General features: G+C 37.8%; 2 protein-coding genes across 2 annotated transcripts; one reads left to right on the top strand and one right to left on the bottom strand.

Annotated features, from left to right (window-relative positions):
- The first annotated feature begins 7,157 nt into the window (after positions 1-7,157).
- Positions 7,158-22,652, top strand: LOC111324524 (uncharacterized). Its single transcript, XM_022928110.2, has 8 exons — positions 7,158-7,294; positions 7,578-7,738; positions 14,121-14,303; positions 14,877-15,010; positions 15,245-15,285; positions 16,286-16,342; positions 17,350-17,407; positions 22,362-22,652. Exons 3-8 carry the CDS (start codon positions 14,207-14,209, stop codon positions 22,392-22,394), a joined length of 420 nt encoding a protein of 139 aa, XP_022783845.2. The 5' UTR covers positions 7,158-7,294; positions 7,578-7,738; positions 14,121-14,206; the 3' UTR covers positions 22,395-22,652.
- LOC148733398 (uncharacterized) lies at positions 17,763-21,023 on the bottom strand. Its single transcript, XM_088757055.1, has one exon. It carries the CDS (start codon positions 20,881-20,883, stop codon positions 18,004-18,006), a length of 2,880 nt encoding a protein of 959 aa, XP_088613181.1. The 5' UTR covers positions 20,884-21,023; the 3' UTR covers positions 17,763-18,003.
- Positions 22,653-23,324: the final 672 nt, after the last annotated feature.

The following is a 23,324-nucleotide window of genomic DNA, read 5'->3' on the forward strand; positions in this document are numbered from 1 at the left end:
ACTCTCGAGCGATTCGAACGACTCCTTCCGTTCGGATCTGTCTACGCGCACTGTGATAGCAGCTAAGTACCACCAGGTTGGCGCTCAGCTGTACTTTTAAGATGTCAGACATCGTTAAAACAAAGTCTTGTTCTTGTGCAGGAAAGCTGGTAAGGGTCGAGGGAGAGAAAGCAATCTCACCTCTTTTAGCATTGCCATGGACAGCAGTATTTACCAGACGGGCTGAGTATTTCGCTAGAAGTACACTCTGCTTTGTGGCGTGGTCTTCAACCAAAGGTGTCACGCCAAGAAGTCTTCCAATCATCTCTACTTCCTTTCTTGCACATGTTAATGTTGTTATACGCCTGCGTCTTTCGTTGTAAACCACCTCTCCAACCTCAGGGTTACCCACTGTCAGTGTATATGTCTGACTGTGATAGTCTTGGTGACTTTCTTGAATGTGCTTGAAAGTTGTCAAAGACTGGGAACGATGCGGATCTCTGTTCGCTCTATTAACTATGGTGGTATCCGATAAAAACTTGCCTCCCTCGACGGTCGTGCAAGGCTGCAAAGGGGGGAACCTGGTACATGCAGGAATCAGGGATAATTATAATCTCGGGCATTTCAGTAAATCGGCCACGGGAGCGATTATTATCTTGTGTTGGGGGTCTTCACCACTCGCTCGGCTCCTAACGAGAAGTACTGAGACTCTGGACTCTTCTCTCTTTTTATTCTTTCTCACTACAACGTTTCGGGTCTCTTCTTCTTCTACTGCTGCTGCTACTTTTCTTCTGCTATTTTTCTTCTACTTTTTGCAAGGAGTGACCACGCATTAAATGCAAAAATCACAGACATGTTTGGGCTAGCTGACCGTGGGAGTTTCCATAGTGCATTCGTTGTTTTGTAAAGGGGGAAATTTGGTGGCTCTCTCCGAAGCACTTGGCGAGCACCAAGGAACCAATTAAACGCCAATGATCTAGCTGCAAACGAAAATCACGCGCACAAACAGGATCTTCAGTGTGGGTAAAACTCAAGGTCAGTTTTACCAACCCAAACATGACCACCTTTGAAACTAGCCATTTCCAACCATAACAAGCGATTATTAAGTCTAACAAGGTAACAAGAAAAATCTGTGGACTAAGAATAGTTTAAGTACATACTAGAAACATAAGGTCAAGGCAAAAGAACTACAAAAACAACACGTCGACACAAAAAGCGAGACTCAACAAAACAAAAGGTAAATGTAAAAATACTCAAAATAGCAATCCTTTAAAACACTCTACAACACTTGTAACACAAGAGAAGGTGTCTTTCGATGTCTTTGATCATTATCGCGCAAGAGCCAGCGGTTTTCACAGTGAAGTGGCATCGATTCGGTGTCATCTAAGGATCGATCCTCGCAATCCTTCTCGAGTAAAATGCCAAGGCTGCGAAAGCTTTCAGCAAGAAACTAATCCAAGTCAGGAACTAATCCTATGGCAACGTTTTTCCTAGCTGACGTTTCTTCCTGAAGAATGAATGAATGGTTCCCGTCGCTTTGAGAAACCAAAACCGTACCGTCTTTACCAAGCGAGATGTAAACGCAGGTACAATCGGTTTCTTTTCTGGTAATCGTTTGATTGCCATACCATGATTGCAGATTGCCTGAGATGCTAACCTGTTTTGAGCTAAGTACAAACTGTCTCGCCACAGAAGTAGAGGAAATCGTGATTGTTTTAAAAATTGTAGTTTTGATTCATGTTAAGGTAGAGTCGTGAAATCTTAACCTCACCAAAGTTACAATGCATCTGGTTCGCCAACGATAGATTAGCATTCCATCCAGGGAAGGGGGAGAAGCAAATCTTCAGTCGCTTTATACTACGGAAATGGGGATGAGCTAAGGTGGTTGGAGATCCTTCGCCCGAGAGCATACTTGGGCGTGGTAGTTTTGGTGAAACCTCTTCTCATCTGGACATCTGATCCACGATTACATTATATCAGGTCTATCAGCGCGAAGCGATCACAAGACGCAAAGAAAACAAAGCTGCCTAATTTATACGAAATGATATTAAGAAGAACTTATCGTAATGATAGTTTTTATTCTTTTTCCCAGAGATTTAAATGTTGAATTTTCTTAGTTTGTCGAAAAATAGTGTCCATAGAAAAATATACCCAGGTGTGTCATGTGAAAATCGGGTCATTCAATTTATACAAGAGAGCGCTTTTTCTTATAAATTTATGTCCCAACTGATGGGCCGACCAGAAGCAGGGTATTAAACCGCAGAGACGTAACCTACGGGTAATTTCTGTTATAAATGTGCTACACCCTAAAGTAAAGATTGCGTATCCTCTATGTAGATGCCGCGGTTTGCGATTGGCGAGAGATGTTACCTGGTACCCTATGCCTTAATCAATCGACCAATTGTCTGGCAGATTTAAGGAAGCCTAAGTATTACTCCAATTATTTGCCATGTCAACCTTTGCCGAACCTGTAGCGTAACAAGTATCGTCGAGACATCGAAATGCTAATTGATGTTCTGCGCGTATCGAGGAAGTGAATGTTTATTTGTGAATTGCTTTACTCCATTGTCGTGTCTTCACCTCCACTGAAGATTCTCTTTCGTGGAACAGTTCAGCCGGCTGATGAAGTTACACAACTAAGACTTACTACCACAGCCCAAGAAGGCATCGAGCTCAACATGTACGGGTAACTTGATAGCAGTCCTGACTAATTGTGTAGGGCGAAATTGCATAACGCCAACCTTAGGCCAATAGCGAGAGTTGTCTCATAATAACGTGGATTGCCGAAGATTTAGGCCGATTTTTTTATTAACATCACTTCAAGACAGTTCTGAGCAAGCGAAATAAATGTTTGGATTACAGTCGAACCTGTAATTTCGATGGTTGATTTTTGACGCAAAAAATTTAGCCACTTTGAAAATTTTGTAATAAAAATATATGGTGACGGCTTTCGTAAGGACTTTAAACTGATTAATAGTGAATATAATAGTTTACGTTAAGGTCATAAAACATTGCAAAAATCATGAGCAGTGTTTTGAAATAAGAATGAAAAGGTTTTACTAAACCATTAGTTTGTTTGTCAAGCAGTTGATACTGATAATTTTCAGTAGACGAGCCTTTCAGTTCTGAATTTCGATAAGTAACACGCAAATTGTTACAATTTAGTTAGCTGCTTATGCAGAAGATTAAATGAGTCTTTTTTGGATCGCTTTTCCGTGAAAGAGCTGAACATTAATTTCGCATGATGAAATCACAAAAGATTCCCAACAAGAACTTTAGAAGTAATTAACAAAAAAGTAAGTCCATCAGATAATGTTGCCAAATATTTATCACAAGAGTTTTATCTAACTTGTTTGTTTGTTTTCGTCTTTTTTTTCTTGCCTTTTTCGGCTTGAGTATCATATAAATCAAGAGAAAATAAATCCCCACAACCAATCAGAGCATAAGAGAATTTCTCAAAGAGCCAATGCCTGAGAACTCGACGCAAAAACCAAGCTGCTGAAAAGTCGCGGGCAACCAAATTGTGTTTGGTTGAGAGGGCGAGGGGACTTTTCTAGAACAATCAAGAACCTGAGAAACGCAAAACCGATGCAGTCTTGGAATGCTCTAGAAGTAAGAACGTATTAGCCTATGTCGGAGCTAAAGATGGGGGGTTTACATTTCGCATGAAAGTTGAATTTATTTTGATATGGGGAATGCATGAGGCTGGCCTCGAGCAGAATTTAATGGTATAAGCTAGCTCTTGTTCTCGCATTATGATATTGATTACAATAATTATCGCTTTCTAACTAAAGGAAAAATTAGGAAATTGCATGTGATTAAGGAAGGCCTTATGTTTCAAACAGGATCTTTCCTGAGAAATCGACGGCAGGTCAAGAAGAAGTCAGTGAAGAATCGTTGCCCAGGTACGAGGAAGATGGGTGCGATTTTTGTGACAATCGATCTTTTTAGCGTATCGTTTTTTGACTTATTTCCCTTTGAGGTGTAAACCACACAGTGTAGTAAAAATTTTAAACATTGTGTTAGCCAGGTTACTCATATATAGGCAGCCAATAGTCAAAAATTCTCGTAATTATTATGAAGACAGTCACACTGATGCACACACGACAATTCTTCACCACACAGGAAATACAGTCAGTCCACACAACCAGTTGACGAGCACGGTGAAGATAACGATAGTTTTAAAGAGGTAGATTTAAAATCTACACCTACTTCCAGTACCATCGTTAATTTGAAAGTTTCTGTGTGCAATGCTTCATTATTAACAAGTAGCTTGGGACGAGGTGGCCGTTTGACACCTGGGATTCCTGCTGATGTTGGTGTTCCTGTGGGCTGGAGGATTTTAGTTGTGTCACGATAAAATTTAATTCACCAGACTGTAATATTCTTATGACCCTTGCCTCATTTTGGCAGTGAATTGTCCAAAGGCCCCCTTGATACTGAAATGGCAACGGCTGCCTCCCCTTCCGTTCCCACATAAAGCCCTGTGATACCCAAATATCCTCAACTCATCTCCCTCAGGGTGTTTTGTCAACATGGCTGGATATTTTCAAATGTTTTTTTTTTCTTTGAACTCAGCTTCATTAAATAATAATAATAATAATAATAATAATAATAATAATTTAAAAACTTAAAATATTACAATAACTTCGCGTGGGTAATGGTTTTTCCTCTCGATCTCGTATGTTTCCAGATTAATTGACACGGAACACATCTGTTAAATTTGGTTCTCTAGCATCAGACTCTTATCAGACCCAGACTAACTTTGATAACAAAAACGACCTACATATAAAAATCGCGAAAGCAACCACTGTACTTGTTCGTATTAAAAGAATTTCAAAAAACGTGCATCGAAATTACCCTTAAAAAAGTAAATTACATTAAAAAAAATATATGAGAAGGAAAATGACACTCTTACTCTTAAAAACTAAAAACGAATTCTAGTAGTAATAATAATAATAATATATATTAATAATAATATTAATAATAATAATAATAATAATATTGATAATATTGATAATAATCATAATAATAATAATAAAAAGAACGGGCCGTTCTGTTGACAGTATCGGGCTTGTTTGATGCCGCTTGCTCAAGATAAGTAAGTTTATTTAGACACGTACATACGAGAGGTCATCTCCGCCAATATCCTGTTTCAAATTCTGTTCTAAAAACCTGTATGCTATTGCTTTTTATCAAATTCTTTTCAGAATAGAAATTGGCGAAACAGAATAGAAATTGGCGAAACAAAATAGAAATTGGCGAAACAGAATAGAAATTGGCGAAACAGAATAGAAATTGGCGAAACAGAATAGAAATTGGCGAAACAGAATAGAAATTGGCGAAACAGAATAGAAAATGGCGATGTCTCTATTTCTATTCTGTTTTTCCGACGAACCGAGTGGAACCTGAGTAAGAGCCAGTTAAACATTACAATTTATTCTCCCGATTCCCGCTCAAAGAAAATTTATTCTTGCCTGATGACCAGTCTGTTTACTGACCGTAAATTAACTATGTAATATCGAGAATCCGCCGGCAGTTGCAAAATTTTGTAATTCGTTTTATTTTTTTTAAAAGACCCTTTTAATGAACCTTTTTCGAAGTTGCCAAAGTTGTATCATTTTTCATTGCTTTACGGGGAGGACAACGGCCATTTAGGCGGATTTCGAACTTTTCGCTTTTTCGGAGAAAAAAAGGCGCATAGAACTTTTTGATATAATTTTCGAAAAAGGTTCATTAAAAGTGTCCTTTAGAAAAAATAAAACGAATTATAAAATTTTGCAACTGTCGGTGGATTCTCGATATTACATTTACGGTCAGTAAACAGACTGGTCATCAGGCAAGAATAAATTTTCTTTGAGCGAGAATCGGGAGAATAATCTATAATTTTTAACTGGCTCTTACTCAGGTTCCACTCGGTTCGTCGGAAAAACAGAATAGAAATAGAGACATCGCCATTTTCTATTCTGTTTCGCCAATTTCTATCCTGTTTCGCCAATTTCTATTCTGTTTCGCCAATTTCTATTCTGTTTCGCCAATTTCTATTCTGTTCCGCCAATTTCTATTCTGTTACGCCAATTTCTAATCTGTTTCGCCAATTTCTATTCTGAAAAGAATTTGATAAAAAGCAATAGCATACAGGTTTTTTAGAACAGAATTTGAAACAGGTTATTGGTGGAGATGACCCCTCATACGTACACACCCAGGACGGTTAACAAAAACTCGTTCGAACGTGCACGTGTGAAAAAAATTATAAAAATGCAAGTGAAAAACTTGGATTACATTAAAAATACATACACTCTCCACCCCCAACTAAGGGAGAAGGCCCTGGGAACTAGGTTGCACTATTTCATAAGAGCTAAAATTCGGCAAGGAATATTCAGTAAAATCAAAAACTATGATGGCAAAGAATAACAGATTGGAGAAAAATAATAGCGACTAAATCACCTAACAACATATGCAAGACATATCGGTATACTTAGAAATAGGAAGTGTCCCTATGATACGCTATTTATTGTTTATTATAATGTTCATTATCTGCTTTCAATCAATATTATAATGCAATACAGGAAGAATGTGCCCTCAGAAAGATAAGATTATATCCTTTTGATAATTCATATTCAAACTGTAATATATAATTCTGAAAGTTTATCTTAGCATGTTACTTTTTGATGTGTATAGGCTGGTATTTGCCTGCGTTCATAACAAAGAAATTTGCTTCCATTGTTTTAGTTGTCAATTACCCCAATAAAAAGTGTAGTCGTTCTTCAGCACTGATTAAAAATATTAAGAACAAGACAAAGCACCACTTAAGCGTTCTGAATGAGTATAAAAATAACACGAAGTTTTCACCTTTATTTTGATATAACCTTAAGAGAACGCATAATCTCGAAAAAATACGAAAATGATAGAGAAGGACACTCATGTTTTGCTTCTCCGGATCTACATTCCCTCTCATTTGTTTGGCCCCCACTTTTTTGTGACTTTTTCCCTTTCTATGCCAGCTTGTAGGTCTAGTTTAAGCGTAGTCGCTTTCTTTATAGAAGTTTGAATTAAAATAAAATGGCGATATCGATGAAATATTGTCGGCCATCTGGACAGTTCCGAGCGGGGGAGTTTTCTTTTTTTTTTTTTTTTTTCTGGCGGCTAACTTCCCACCCCACTGGTCACCGGTGATGACACCACATCCGTTCAGTCGTTCACCGTGGCAACGTCACAAACTTCGTGCGAGTACCACGAAAACACACGCACAAACAGGCAGGCAGTGTTCTCTTCATGGTGTTTTACAACCATCTGAACTGCGTGAGAACAAAAGGTACGATCTTTTCGCTTGTAATTCGTTGAATTTCACTGAGTGAAGTAGAACTTTGAACTATTTCCTCGGGCTGAGAAAGTTCGTGTGGTCTGTCACCCACTTTATAAGTATCTGTGGGAATTAGAGTGACTGATGTGGTCGTCCTTTGCATGCTAAAAATCGCGGTTTTTACGGATTAAGCTTTCTCGACGGTTCTTAGAGCGTTTGCGGGCTCCCTGGCACCTTTGTGGGTTTGTGGGCTTATGATGTGTAGAAGTAAATCAATGTGAATTTTATTTTTCAGTGTCCGGCGATGTGATTAATTGCTTCTAGCTCGCTGCTGGCGCGACGTTCTCAATCTCCATAATACATATGAAGCGATGCACAAATCGCCAGTTTGTACTACTCTAAACTTGGGTATCCCACAAATGATTGTCTTTAACTAGATGCCGATTCATCACTAAGGTAGGTTGCTTGCTATTTTGCTCAGGTAACCAAGATGTCAATCGTTTCGTTCGTTATTAAAGTGCCGCTTGAGGTGAATATATATTCTTTTTAATCAGCTAAGTGAATGTGCAATGGAGTGTGTTTTTCTGCTGAGTAATTTTCTAATGATTCCAAGAGATACACGACGGATGTCCCGTTGGCTGAATTCCTCCTTTTATTTTGTCGAGGGAATGTTGCATTCACTGCTAAACTTAATGAACTAGAACGTTAACACAGTGAAGTGAATTGTGCGGAATTGTAAGCGCGGATTATTGAAGCAAGAGAACTTTGTGTTCCTCATTTGCATAGTCCAGAATCCGACAGAGCAGTGTGAGCTTGCTTTGTTCTGACGTTATATGCCAAAAGATTACTAGAGACTGCTGAGTATAGTTAGTTTGAATTCCACATCTCAACAGGGAAACGCTTTTGTCACTTTGCGCTAATTGAGTCCTATTTTTCTTCGCTATATTATTGAGAATCACGTACGAAACATTTACTCGGTTGGGTTACTGTGTGCAGCTGCACAGCTGCTGTTTTTCTCTGGTGGGTTAATGCTGTTATATTGGGGTAACTTATTTTCTCAGCCTCTCGGTTTTCCATACTCCAGAATTGTATTTCCTCATAAGGTTTTGCAAAGTCGTCTTGTGGGCGTGAAGTGGGTTTTGTAGCGGGGAAATCATGAATAAAAGTGATCGATGTTCGGAACTTGTCAACAAATTACTTTTATGGACCCGTAAGTGATAATGAAAAGTGAACAAGTCTGACATTATGTTTTCGAGTTTCAAAATTTTCGTTTCCTGGTCAACGCTTGGAAGAAGTTTTGTTTGACATAAGGTACACCCACTCTACTCTTTCAAGGCATATATGCACCCTATTTTGTTTTTGAAGCACTTTCTATGTTTTCATAACGTTCACCAACCACCAATGTCATCATTAACGATTCACCACTTTTCCTCCACTTGTCGAAAGCCTGGTTTTATCTTATCGCCGAATCTCTGGCGTAAAACTTACTTCTAGTAATCTACGAATTTATTAGGGAGGATATTCTTTGAAATTCGTAGAATATTGTTGTATTAAAAATTCTATGCGCGACATATTTACCTCTTTCGATGATAATCAGTGTATAAGAGGGAAACGAGACACCTACTCAGCGGAAAAACTTCAGAGACACAGTTTGAACATGAAGAAATTTTCCCACTACAGCTTAATCTTTCTTAAAAAAGGTTATATCCAATTGTATTTGCATTTCATTTTCAAGTACATTGTTCTTAACTCCCCCTCAAATCTATTTACTTGGCAAGCCAAACTGAAAATTCCCATCCTGTTTTGTTATTCATTAATTTTTCTCTAAGCTGCTTAAGGGAATCAGTACTTAAGTGACATAGATAACTTTTGACTCTGACATATAACTTGAAGTTTAACTGCAAAACACAATATTAATGAGTATAATGTCTCTTTTTAACTATAGTTTGGGGAAATGGTTGAAATGAGTAAGGAAAAGCAATTGTCAGGGTAGCTGTCAAGATTAGATTATTAAAGCCTTTTGTTTGGAAACATTGAATTGATGTTAAGAAATATAAAAATTTTGACACCCTATGAGTCTTTTTAGGTGGTATCATGACATCACTTCATTGATATGTTATAATCTTTTACCAACACTGAAACATTTTTGCTCTTTTTGTTTATGTTACCAAACATCTTAATTTGAGCAAGATTGGTGAGGAGTTTAGAGCCTTTGAAGGAGGCATAGACACTCTCAATGAACAGAGTAAAAAAAAATTGGGGAAATCGGAGCTGGGTTAAAAAAATACAGGAAGACCACTTTTAATCTGGTCACATGAGTGCTGCTTTCAAAATTGTTGATCCTAGCTGTATGCAAGACAGATGTCACATGTGACTTTAGGTCATTACAGTATATTCAAACCTGGTTAGCTCAGGTTGTAAAACGCAGGACTGCTGCACACGAGATCAAGAGCCCAAACCCCAGACCAATCAACAGTTAGGATCTTAAAATAATCAAGCACAATATGCTGCCTTCGCTATGACATCTTCAAATGGTTAGATGTTCTTGTTTTCTCACATAAGAAAATAAACTATTTATTTTTAGGTTCTGTCTTTCACAGCTTCTCTATACTAGTAAGTTGGGAATGTTTAAGAACCCACACACTTCTCACAAATAGCAGGGATTAGATACCTCCCTCTGTTGTGGTCTGCCCTTGGTTCCAAATTTAGAGCACCTGCAAAGTTTCCTTTCAAAATTGACAACTGCTCAATGCAGTCTTGCCAAAGTCCTTCTGCAAAGTTCCCTTTCAAAAATTGACAACTGCTCAATGCCGTCTTGCTAAAGTCCTTCTGCAAAGTTATAAAGTGCATTAGAGGGTATTTGTATGGAGAATGAACTATACTAATGCATCGTAATCATGAGTGCATGATGAAAGGTCAATGAAAAATTAAATACCAGAAAATTAAAAAAAGGTTCTTTGAAATTTGATAAACCCAAGTCACTAGAATTTTTCTACACTATGTTGAAAGTGTTTTTTTGATTATAAGTATGACAGAGTGCGTATTTGTATCAAAACTTTGCACTTTACCAGAATTAAGTGTACCCATTATCTCAATTTGGTAGCCAAATTAGTACTTGAATTGAAAAATTTTAAATGATTTGTTATCAAAAGCTAGAATTCCCATCAAGTTTAGCAGGAAAACTATGGGAACTGCCACCCCTTTGTACCTTTTGATGCGTGATCAGATTTTTTGTGACGAAGATAGTGGTGTATACAATACATAAGTATATACTAAATCATTGGATAGCATTGAAGGCACACCCTGATTGGCTACCCAAACTTGAATATCTTTTGCTATTCACCTTGGAACCACCCGCACAGGATATGAGCCTTAAATTGTTGTAATTGTCGCAGGAATAGATGAGTTAAAATCATCTTTTTTACCTCAGTGTTGGTGGCTAGCAGTATCTACCTTACTGCTTTGTGGCTGGGTTGACATCCATCACTAGCTACCTCCACTCAAGTAGATAGTTGATAATCATGACAGCTTTTAGCAAGAGATGTTATCTTCATCGTTGGCGTTTCATAAATTTCCATTTGATATCATTTGATTGTAGGGCAAATGTGTGAAAGACCCTATAGTCAACTGTTTATTAGCTTTGAGTACTACGATTTTATTTAATTTTTGAGTTTTTTTTTTTTTTTTTTAAGAAAAATTACTCAAAAGTTAAATAAAAATTAAAAAAAAACTATTTAAAAAAATTAAAAAAAAAAACTCTATATTAGGGTATATGGTGGTGTGTTTTGGTGTAAGTAATCTGATCTCCGCAATTTGGTGTATCTCTAAGCAATCTGAGTGGTGCATTTTTTTCGGTGTATCTCAAAGCAATCTGAGTGGTGCATTTTTTTCGGTGTATCTCAAAGCAATGTGATTGGTGCATTTTTTTGGTGTATCACAAACCAATCAGATTGTAGTATTTTTGTAAGTTGCACCAATCAGAGTGTTCTTGCTAATTCGAGGTTTGACAGGTCTTCAAATTTCAGCGAATCAACACGTGACCCAGAGAGAGTGGTTCGAGAATTAAGGAAACATATTAGTCGTGGTGGGGAAGCGGTGGAGTTGTGATCATTGTATGACTATGGTTATTCTTCATTCTGAAGAAGACTGAGTGGAACATGAGAAAAATTTTGAATCAAATATTGCTTGCTCCTGCTTACATCTAATAACAAACCTCTGATATATTTTTTTTACCTTGGAATGATATATCACAGAAGGCATTGTATGGACCGCAAGTCTTTTGACTGATTGAAATTAAGGGTATGTGGCAGTGACTTCCACAAGTTTTTTTTTTTTTGTCAGAAAAGTATACTTGTTTCGTCTGCTATATTGATCTATTGATGGATCCAATCACCAATGTTCACATATGATAGTTGTATTAATTAATCAAATTTAAACAATCAGCCAATTATGAACTTTTACTGTTCCCACAGTTGTTTTTTTTGTCAGTATGTTAAGAGTAGAAGTGATTCACAGTATTAAGTTTGTGCTTTGAATAAATATTTTCAAGTTCACTCAAAAGATAAGTATTAACTGTAACAAGGCCAGTTATTATAAATGTGCAGCCCAGTACTTCAAGTGCTTTTCATTTTTTCTTAACATGGAGAGTTATGGAGATAATAAGACTTTGGAACAAGTTGATGCCATCCACGACAATTTGGAAATACTAAAATTGCTAGAGGAAATGTGGGGTAGCTCAATAAAATTTAGTTTTTGAATACGATGACTTTGTTTACAAGGATTTCTCTTGCTTACATCTAAAAACAAACCTCTGAAGTTTTTTTTGCCTTGGAATGATATCTCACAGAAGGCATTTTATGGACCACAAGTTTTTTGACTGATTGAAATTAAAGGTATATGGCAGTGACTTCCACAAGTTTTTCTTTGTCAGAAAAGTGTACTAATTGTTCCGTCTGCTATATTAATCTATTGAGGGATCCAATTGCCAATGTTCATGTAAGATAATTGTATTAATTAATCAAATTTAAACAATCAGCCAATGAACTTTTACTGTTCCCACGGTTGTCATTTTCATCAGTAAGTTGAGAATAGAAGTGATTCACAGTATTAATTAGGTTTGCGCTTTAAATAAACATTTTCAAGTTTACTCAAAAGATAAGAAATAACTGTAACAAGCCTGGTTATTGTTTATGCGCTGCCTAAATCTTCAAGCCTGACTGACACTCAATGCCAAAACTCAATCTCGTTCCCAGGCTATGTCCACCACATTGCTCAGTACACCAATTAAAAACTTGCTACATAATGCCTAAATTTGTGCATTTTCCTGTACAGGAAAGCCAAACAGAATCACTGATTCTGGCCCTTTATGGCTAGAATAATAATTACGACTTTGTATCTGAGGAAGAGGTGGCTGTACACATTATTATAGCCTATAAGCAGGTTGTTGTTTGGTCCCGTCACCCAATGTGGGAGAGAGAGCGTTGCGTGGCAAGTTCAAATTAGGGCTGTGAAGGGGACTGCAGGAAGCGTGGTACCAATGCAGTTTATTTTTGCCAACAATTATTCAGACACCAGCAGTAGTTACTTAGTGTCCCATTTCAACCCACGTATCCAAAAAATAACTCCTGCATGCCATGTTTATCTTTTGTGGTGATTTTGTTCTCTAGTCTTTTATGACCTGTTTATGGCCCATACTTTTAATTGTTAAGTAATTAGGTGGATTTGGGCTGATGGGTCATCTTATCGAGTAAAGATATTCGTTATTTTTAACTAGGCCACAATCATATTTACAACATGCACTGCAGTGCCAGCTATCCTTACAGACACAATCTCATTAGTGGAATATACAAAGAACTGCCTCAATAAAGCCCATTTGGAACTCCTATAAATGCTTGCTATTTATTCATCTGGTAAAATTCAATAATAGCTCCCCAAAAAACCTGTCGGTAAAGTGTCGGCCAACAGGACAGTTGGCCGACAGTATATACCGACAGATTATTTTTTAATAGACTAAACTCATGCAAATAACCTGGTTTAAATAAAATACCGGAAACACTTGTTCTACAATCCTTTAATCCACTTGAATCCACTTGGTTGGCTTAGATCACAACTCCAAAATTGCCCAACAGTGCATTGCAAGCTTTTTTATTTTGTCTGTCATGTATGGGAGCTATTACTGAATTTTACTTATTTATTTGATACACGTATCTATTTCTCTAAGAGGCCATTTCAAATGGACACCTAACAGATGTGTTCATTACACATATTTTTAAGCTCCTACAAGCAAATTGACAGCTGAAAGGAAATCCCATTACTTAAGATTGTGTGAATCTTGTTTTTATCAATTAATTAACTCATTGCTGTTGGTAATAGTGGTCGCCCTAGGTTGAGTCCCCACTGCCTCTTTGTATAGTCTTTTGTCACCTGTTTTGAACAGTTAATGTCCTGAAGGCAAATCTTTATAGGGAAATATGAACATTGTGCAAGCTATTTGCTAGTCAATGACCTACATGTCCAACTATTCCATGATAGTATTTATACAGTGATTTAGCTTAATTGCTCTGTTTTTATGATGTGCCACCATTTTGTTGATGCTGTTTATTGCAAACAGTCAATGCATTTTTTAGCAAGTTTTTGAATAAACTGCACATTACATGATCAATTATGGCATAAAATTCCTTTTTTTTTTACTGATGTGACCCTTACTCTGTAGAACCTTTGTTTAACTGTTAACCTGTAGTGCATTAAGCAGTCACCTGACCACTCCCTGTGGGTGACTGCTTATAGGTTCAATATACCCTGTAATTTCCACTGCATTAACAAAGTATTGGTTTTTAAGATTGTTGATTTTGCAAGAACCAAGAAATCATCTGTTTCACCATTGGGTGGTCTTGGCGAAAGCCTCGCCCCTCGTGGGCTAATATTATGGGATGTTCTGCTGGTAAGCATATGACCACAAGTCCAGAAGTCAGCTCCAGTTCCCACTCAACTAAAGAAAATGGTTGCTCAGTACATACACCTGGTGAGAATTGTAGGAATGTTAATACAGACTGTCTCTCTGAACAACACTGACAGTATAATATTTGCAGTTTCTTTTTACTTTGTCTCGAGAGTGTTCAATGTTTGCTAGAGGAGACGTATAGAAATCTGAAATTTAGTGTATTAGATCAGAAAAAAACCTCTACAAAAAAATATTACAAAGAGGGATTTCATTTGGAAATGTAATAGCAGATGAATTGTGTAAATTGTAACAAGAGGATGCTATTCATGTTTTAGTGAAAATGGCTCAGTTCCTGTAAATTTAGTCAGAGAAATGTGCGTGGTATCTGGATTACTCTCTGATCTCTTCTGCCTTATTAAGACTCAGTAAAACTTCATGAAAAGAGTAATTTTTATGAATGTTGGTGCCAAGACATTTTAAACCTAGGTTTGGGCATTTCAGAAATGGCCCATAATTGATTTTGTTCATATATGTTTATGATGTAAAGTTGAAATATGACTTTTTTGTCAAAGAAGCCAGCATTTATTATCTTTACTGAACTTTTATAATTCAGTTTCATGTATATTTTCTTCTGTTGCTTGGCATTCATTACAGATGTTCCAAGACACTCACTAGAAAGCAGTGCACTAAAAAACAGCAGAAAAGATTCATCTAATAGTATTACCTCAGTCAAAGAGCCTGATATTCCAGAACCAAAAAATGATATCTCCTCAGTAACCAAGGATAAGGTAATATACTTGTTGAGTTTTGTTGAAAGTTATATTTATGCAAGGGAGAATTTATTATTTTTAATAGTTTGAACAAACCACAGATAGAGTGAATTTTTAAATTGGGTTAGTTTGTTGATATAGGAAAGCATTGTAGCCGGTATAACTGTGGGAAAAGATAGTTTTAGTTGTTGCCACATATTTGTAAGAGTAGGTGTTTTTACCAATCTCAGATAATAAACCATTTATTTCCAGAATGAGGATGGAATACCCAGAAGAAAACCCACCCCAATAAGGTAGGACGCTTTCAAACCTTACTTGCATTTTTTCTGTGAGAAGTTCGGTATTCTCAGCTGCCTAACATGGTGAAATAATTTTAACTGAGGAGGAAAACAAAATTTCTGAGTGGTACAATTAACAATCTTGTGCAACAAAATTTTGCAAAGTTTCAGGTGATGAGTCTTGGCCCAAGGAATTGTCATAAAGATTTACACATGATTGTAATTAATGACACTGTTATTGATCAGAAATCAGAGATAACGCTCTAGTGGGTTACCTTAGACGATCATGCAATTATCATTTTCAAGTCATGTAAGCAATTTTTGTAGAAAAGCCTCCTGTCAAACTTGTGTTCCTCTGAGATAACTTATCCCTTTTCTGACATCTGCTAAATTACACAGTCATTGTTAAATTTGCTTTACTACCACATCTCAAATACTATTAGACTGTCTGGCATTTTTGTTGTTCTTCTGATGCCAGAAAACTAGAATGAATTCAAGAACAAGCACTACATGCTGTTTATTGTAACAATAAATCAATGCAAGAGGAACTCTTACAAACAGCAAAACTTAACCCACATTCCGTGCACAACAACTGCAAGCCATTGCAATCATAATGTTTAACATCAAAAAGGGTCTACCAATTCTCAGTAGAATCTTAGAAATTTTGTAACTTGAGTGCAAATTACAAATAGCACTATGTCTTGTGGGCTGTCAAAATGTTGTCGGTCTTGACCTTGTGGGATGCTTTGTCATGTTAATTGTTAGAAGGTAATTTTGTCATCATATACAAATTTTGGTGTTGTATTTAACTGTAGTAAACCACCATGTTGACAGGGGATGTTGATTAACTTTACAGAAGATCTCTTTCTCAACTGAGTACTTATTCAGGAGCGGTAAAATTTTGAAAAAACATTCAACACCTTCGTATTTGTTGATACCAGGCTAGGGGTAGATAGAATAAGCTGAAATCAATTTTTAAAAAACCTTGACCTGTTACATTTTGATGCCTTTTTAGGACAAATGACAACCACTGTGCAGCTCCAAAGTCTGTTCCAATCAATCAAGTCAGAGTGTAAGACCTGCAGATCAAATTTTTGATCAGTTAAAGGGGGAGGGGGTGTATTGAAAAAAGCTTTATGTGACTTCTGACAGAAGGCATGGTTATCCCACCCTAATTGTCTAGTAATCCTTTGTGGAACAAAAGAGTCACTGTAGTGTTGTTTCCATATACCCCTTTATTTCGATAAGTAAATTGCTTTGATACTGAAGTTTTAGTGAAACAGAGTATTATGATGATGGTCTGTGGCCCAGGTTTGATTGATGAACCTGGTGTAACATGTGGGTTGAGTATTTTTCTGGTTTTCATCCTTGGTCCTTTGTGACCAATTGGGTTTGTTTGGGATCTCTAGATTACTCCCTCCACCAACATTCCAATACCAATTTGACTAGCAGACAGTGGATGTAGAACCAACCAATTGGCTGTGCCAAGCACTACCCAAGCTGAAGTTATTGTTTGAATTTGCTTTTCCTTACCTATGATTTGAATAACAGTGTATTTGAATGACGTATTTTGACTTCATTTAATTTGTCATGATTAGACTAGTAAGAAGTTCAGTTAAAATTGGTATTTGCTTTTCAGTTGAAATTAAGGATGTGTTTTGTTTGTTTTCTAAATTATTTATTGTTCCCTTAGTTGCTTATGAGTTATCTAAAAGTAATAATAATAATAATAATAATAATAATTAATAATAATATTGATAATGATCAATTATTGTATAGCATCTATCCAGTTTGCTTTAGGCACTTCACAAAATTGAGAAATAAATTTAAAACTTATCCACATCTAAATAAAATTAAAATGGCTTTGAAAAAAGCTCTTTTAAAAAGGCAGGTCTTAAACTTAGACTTAAGGTGTTTAAACTGTCACATAAATAGATGCCATCAGGCAAAGTGTTTCAGAGTTTTGGGGGCAGAAACAGCAAAGGGTTGAGACCTACTCAGACATAGTGTAGAGGATGACCAGTTTGATTGTGAGTTTTCATTTTATTTTATAATCCATGTTTTGTTTTTCTCCATTAGGCAAATGACAAAGTCTCAACTGGAGTTTTTCAGAATGCTTGATCAAAAAATTGCAGAGGTTAGTTCCATATCAAGTCAGTTGACTGGTCAATGAAATGTGGATCATATTTGATGTTTTACCAATTACTGATGTCTGCATAAAATTTTCTTAGTGATTTTTCTTCAGTTATTTTGTCTTATTCTGGCAATAACAAAGTGGGAGCAACTTAGACAGGAAACTTTTAGTGTCAGGACAGGCATCTTTACCACCACCCAGTTAGCCCAGTGGATAGTGCACTGGACTGTTGTGTGGGAGGTCGAGGGTTTGAGTCCCGGCCAGACCAACACTCGAGGTCTTAAATAATTGAGAAGGATTTGCTACCTTTGTATAGATCAGTAGCACAGTTCTGATGTACAAAGGCGTAACATTGGGGTAAAATTGAAAAATATTTTAATGAATCTATTTTTGTTAGAAATAAGTCAGAAAGGGAAGGAAATTAGTTCCTATCTTGAAATTAGGTCATCTTGATCAATTCGGACGCCTTTCAAGCTAATTTTCTATTACCCATGATGCAATGCGACCACGCCCTTTTTTTAAAAAAATGCATAAATACCATATTTTAAGGAAAGTTTCGGCAAAAAATGTAAATTTGAAGCTACTAAGAGCAAAAACAGTTAAAGGGATGCCAGAATTTGTTCATGTTCATCCAACGGAACTTGATAAATTGGTCTTGCTCTCCTTCGCTTTGACACAAGTGGTCCACAAATGTACCGCACAGTTCCTGGGAATACTCCTGCCACCTTATCATCTAGTTTGTATGTGCGATCAATAATGTTCTCCCTTAAAAAGAAATTTCCAAGAAGAACAGCTTCTCCTTTGGAATAAATGCTTCCACTATAAGGATCCTCAAAGTTTTCTTGAAGGGAAATGACTCCATTGCTAGTAACTTTAAGGAGGTAGTAATCATAGTGGCTATCATCTTCAGCTGCCACAGCCACAGTGCTTTCTTTCGTTGCCAGGTCGGCAACTTGAACTGAATGTTCAATGGTGCTTGCATCTTCAGTTGTCCTGGTCATGACACCTGAGGGCTCTCTTGACAGAACAATCTCCTTCCAGTTGCCCACCCATTCCTTATTTTCACAGCTGTCAAAATCCTCAACAATGCAACCATGGCAGTAACAAGACCTTTCTCTTGTGTAGACTTTTAGCTGTTCACTGCAAGTTCTTACAGAGTGTAGTTGGCGGATGCCTTTGACAGTGCAGAATCTTCCACCGTCCCTGTTACGTGCAACACTCAGCTCCCCAGTAGATGGCAAATAGAAAAAGATGCGCCGCTTTAACTGCACTGACTTCTGCCTAGCAGGAAATGAGGAAGCAGCTGGTTCAGAGAAGTTCTCTTTCAGAAAGTTACAAAGATCTTTTGCATTTGATAGTGTGGCTTTCCTGGAGAGAACTGCTGAGGTTGCCTTCTGTTTGACATGGGAGCCAGCTGCATCTTGTTCTCCCTTTGCATGGGAGGTGGCAAAGTAGTTTCGCTGGACTGTATATCCAAGAGTTGCCAGGGAACATGACAGGTCACCATAGCAGTGTCGGCTCTTGTACTGTCCTGCACATCCATCTGTGAATTCATGCATTTTCTTGATAGTGCAGTTTGATTCTTCTAAATGGTTTGAAATTAACTTCTGGATGTGAAGGACAGAGTCATGATCCTGGGTGACGTCATCGGAAATCACAAACAAATGCTCTTTACAAATTGCTGGTTCCTCTTCTGTGCTCTGGATGCCATCCACCTCAGCACTTGAATGCCTGTAAAGAATTGTGACATGAAGACTTACTTTGTTTACGTCAAAGTATTGGGACTGGATTTCATCTTGAAACCGACAGGCATAACCCTCGGAATAGTCGTGGATGCACACAGCTTGATCAAGAGGAAGGTTTTCAAGAAGAGAATCTAGCTGCTCCCTCTGCCATTTAGCAAGAAAGGAATGGTAAGGAAACTGTCCTAACAGCTGAATAAAATAATCAAACAGTTCCTTTGGTCCTGTGCACTTCTCGACAAGGGCTATTTTCTTCATGTCTTTTCCATCAGTGGTAAGTTTTCCAGTCGACACATAGTCATAACGCTTCCATTTCACTTCGTGATTGCCAACACCTTTCTCCTCTGGCAACAAAACCAAGTTGTGAACTCCACAGTCTTTGCACTCCCTTTTCAAGCATTTCAATTTATGATAGTCTTGATCTTCGGGTTTGGGACAAAGTGTTTGCGCAATAATATTTCCAACTGAGTTATACACTTCTGTAGCTGCTTGATTAGCTTCCCTGCTTTCATCAATCACTCTCTTCCTAAACTTCATGCAGTCTTTGAAGACAATTTGAAGTTCAACGTGCTGACGACACATGCAAGTCTGCCTATCTCGTTCCCTTGCCCCCCTAACAAAATAAGGCTTCAGGTTTTCAAATTTTCGCTGAGATATCTTTATCTCTGGATGCATTGACGCAAACTCTACGTAGGCTTCCGTTTGGGTTTTTTCAAGCACGTGTTTCGGATGTTCAACCCACGTTTTCACTCCAACGCGTTTTCTAATCAAGTCTTTCTTGTTTCCTGTCGGTCTACTTGCTACCATTTTCCAATAATCATAAACAAGCTCTTTGGTTTCTTCAGTGACTGCATCCCGCCTGGTTTTTCGTTTGGTTGCAAGCCAGCTTGACTCTTCACCTTTTAAGATCATTTCGCGTTTTTCAATTCCCGACTTGATGCTTCTTCTATCCAAGGCTATGAGCTTTGAAAGTGTCTTCTGGCTTCTACTCTTTTTAACATTTTGACCAAAAGAAAGTGATTTTGCCGCGACAAGTGCAGCTCTTCCTTTGTTTGACTTGTCATTTTTGACGGCTTTAAGGCCTTGGGTGAGATCGCTAGCAAGCGCTTTCAGTGCATTCACTTCTTTCTCCTCTTCTGGTGTTTTCATTAGTCCGCGTTTCTCGAGTACTTTCCTTGTACGTGGACTTTCTGATATAGCTGCCATTATTTCTGCTTTCTTCTCCGGTGTATCTGGGAGACTCTTCTTAGTTCGTCCAATGGCACGTTTCTTGGCCATCCTGTTTGGGAACGGCGTACCAGTAACGTCGATCGGTGTGGCTTCCGCTTGAACCTGTGCATTTTGGTCTTTCTTTTTTTGACGGTATCGCTTACTTCGTTCTCTAGCCATCTTTCTCTGTTCCTCAAGTTTCCCTTTATTTTTTGAACCTGTCTTTTGCTGGTTTCGTTCGCGCCGACGTTTCTTTGTGGCATCTTTGATAGGAACATTCCGCCGTTGTCCGCTCTTGGCTTCTCGACTTTTCTTTCTGGCTTCCACGACCTTTTCAATAATTTTCTCTCGGTTTTTCTCATAATGTGCTCTTCTTTTCTCTTGTCTTTCCTTCTTCTTTTGTTCTCGCCACATTTGAATCCTAGAAACTCCAGAATCCATAATCTTTGCATTCAATTTCACAGCCTTGTGCTTGCGAACAACACAGCCTTTTGTACTTACGTGTACTTGACTGCGTCCTTGAAACATGCGGCACGTGCTCAGGGGGTTTCCCGCTCATTTCTGACGAAATGCAATATTTTACTTCCTAATAAGGAAATCGAAAACAATGCTTGATTCTGTAGACTTTGGGACGATTTGGAAGCGAAGGAAGCCGTCAAAATGACTAGAGCGTCGCGCTTGTTTTTTCTCGAAATTCGATCACTTACCTTCCTCAGGATCAAACTTGTCGACCAAATGTTTCGAACAAAACTTATTGCTAATATTTTCGTCGGCTTTCAACGGATTCGATCAATTTTGGTAGCAAAATTTAGCTTGTTATTTGAGCATTTTGCGTATGTTAACATTTACACGCTCCAGTGCACTCTTCGTAAACAAGACGATTGGGAAATTCAATGACCAGAATTATCGCGCGGCAGATCACACCGCTTGCCAACTGTTTAGAACGCAGAAAAAAATTCATATCTCGACAACGCTTCAATAAAAACACAAAAAACGGAAGGAGAGCGAAAAGCAACTTATGAGCATTACATTTTGAGGTTAAATTGTTCTGTCACTCGGGAATTATGACTCGCACAATGAATTGAAAATGATCTGTCTCTACCAAGCTTTAAGCGTGATGCATTATATGTTGAACACTTTTGTTGATTTTAACAAAGATTTAGCCCCAATTGTCAGGATTTTGTTTGCCACTTCGCTTAAAAGGGAACCATTTTCATCACCTGTTAAGTTTTACGGCTATAGACGAAACTTACGCTGGCAAAAACAGAAAAACAGTGAATAGTGAAGCCCACGCGAGTTACGCGTGACGCCATGTTTTTGTCGCTAACTTTACAATTCGGCTCCGATTCAATTTTTTCAAAAAACCTTTATTCTACCTCTGTTTAGTCCAAAATCATCTTTAACATATGTGTAACTATTTTGGAAAGTCTCAAGCAGGTCCGATCATTGTGCGCCGAGAAATTCTTAAAAGATTCGAGCAAATCCGTGATTTTTCCATTTGCGCGTGACAAGCGTGCTACTGATCATAACATCAAGAAATGGTTAGATATTCTAGTCTTCTCGGATAGGGACGAATAAATGGAGGTCCTGTCTCCTGCAGGGTTGGGGGTAGGAGATGTTAATGTCCCACACACAAGATTACTGTGTGATGGATGTCCTCCCCTGGGGTGGGATGTACAGGCCCCCATTTAAACCAGCTTCAAGCTGAACTGGGCTGGCGTGTCTAAATATCGTAAATACAATACATACATACATTATGTAAGACATCTGCATAGAGCTCAACTCTCTTATGTGGTCAAAAAGTCATATTTTCAACCTGAATGGTAGCTTCAAGGATGTAGCTAAATTTTATTGGCTATCAACATTTAGTGCTTTATTTTCATTGGCTGTTTAACTTTTCGATTGACTTGTTAGATTTCAAGCACTCTGTAATTTGAGAGTTCAGTTCAGACAGTATTGTGTTGCACATATTGTTATTGACACATTTCGTTCCTTTTTCTCTCAAGGGGCCAGACTATGTCTCAGAAGCTGAAAGCTGACATTACATTGCTGAATAAGTCTTGATTTAGTAAATTTCTACAAAGCAACACTTAGAAGTTTACAGTCTAGATCCCAACAGAGGCGATAAATTCAGCATTCTACCAGATTGTGGCATCAGTTTGTCTGGAGGACATTTATCATACAATCTATTAGATCAGTCAGTGGGCATGTTTTCATGGGTTGCTTAGAGGTAGACTCATTAAAAAAAAAAAAAAGATTAGAAAGGAAAAGGTAAAGAGTCAGGTGCAAGTCATCCATAGTGACTTGTAACGATAAGGAATTCCACCAAATTCTCTTACCATGAGGAAGATGTTGAACTGACTGCTCAAAAAGACTTAGGCTAACAAGGGAATAGATATGTCATTTTTGGAACTGGCAGAATTTCGATGTAGTGGGATTAAGGTACAAGTTTCTCCACTTTGTAACATGCCCTCTCTCCTCTCCCCTTTCCCCCCGCTTTATATCTCTCAATACTTGTCCACCTGACACAAGTTTTATTTCATGTACATGGAGTTGGTGTCCCCTTCTTCTCTCCCTGTGGTAAAGCAAGGACACTGTGAATAGTTCTCATACATTATCAAAGTTGTTTTAAGTGGTGTATTATTCTATGCTGGCATAAGCTATCTTTTACTTTCCGCACCAGTAATCCTTACACGGTCATTTCACATAGACAGCAAGAGTTGAGTCTTCTCCCAGGGAACTACTAATATGTGACTATTGGTGAACAAAGACCGGAAAATGGCGGTCTTTAATTTAATACTGTGCGAAAAAAGAAAATTTGAATGAAAATTTAAGTAAGGTATTCTTTGGCCCTCCAGTGTGACTGAATAAAAGAGTAGTGAGGGTATCGAAAGGTTTTAACTGCCTAAAACGTCTTTGAAGAGCTAACGGTCCAGAGAGCCTTCTCCGTTTGTCGTGGAGAGAAAACG

This window comes from Stylophora pistillata, chromosome 4 (genome assembly GCF_964205215.1).
Source record: "Stylophora pistillata chromosome 4, jaStyPist1.2, whole genome shotgun sequence".
Classification (NCBI taxonomy): Eukaryota; Metazoa; Cnidaria; class Anthozoa; order Scleractinia; family Pocilloporidae; genus Stylophora; species Stylophora pistillata.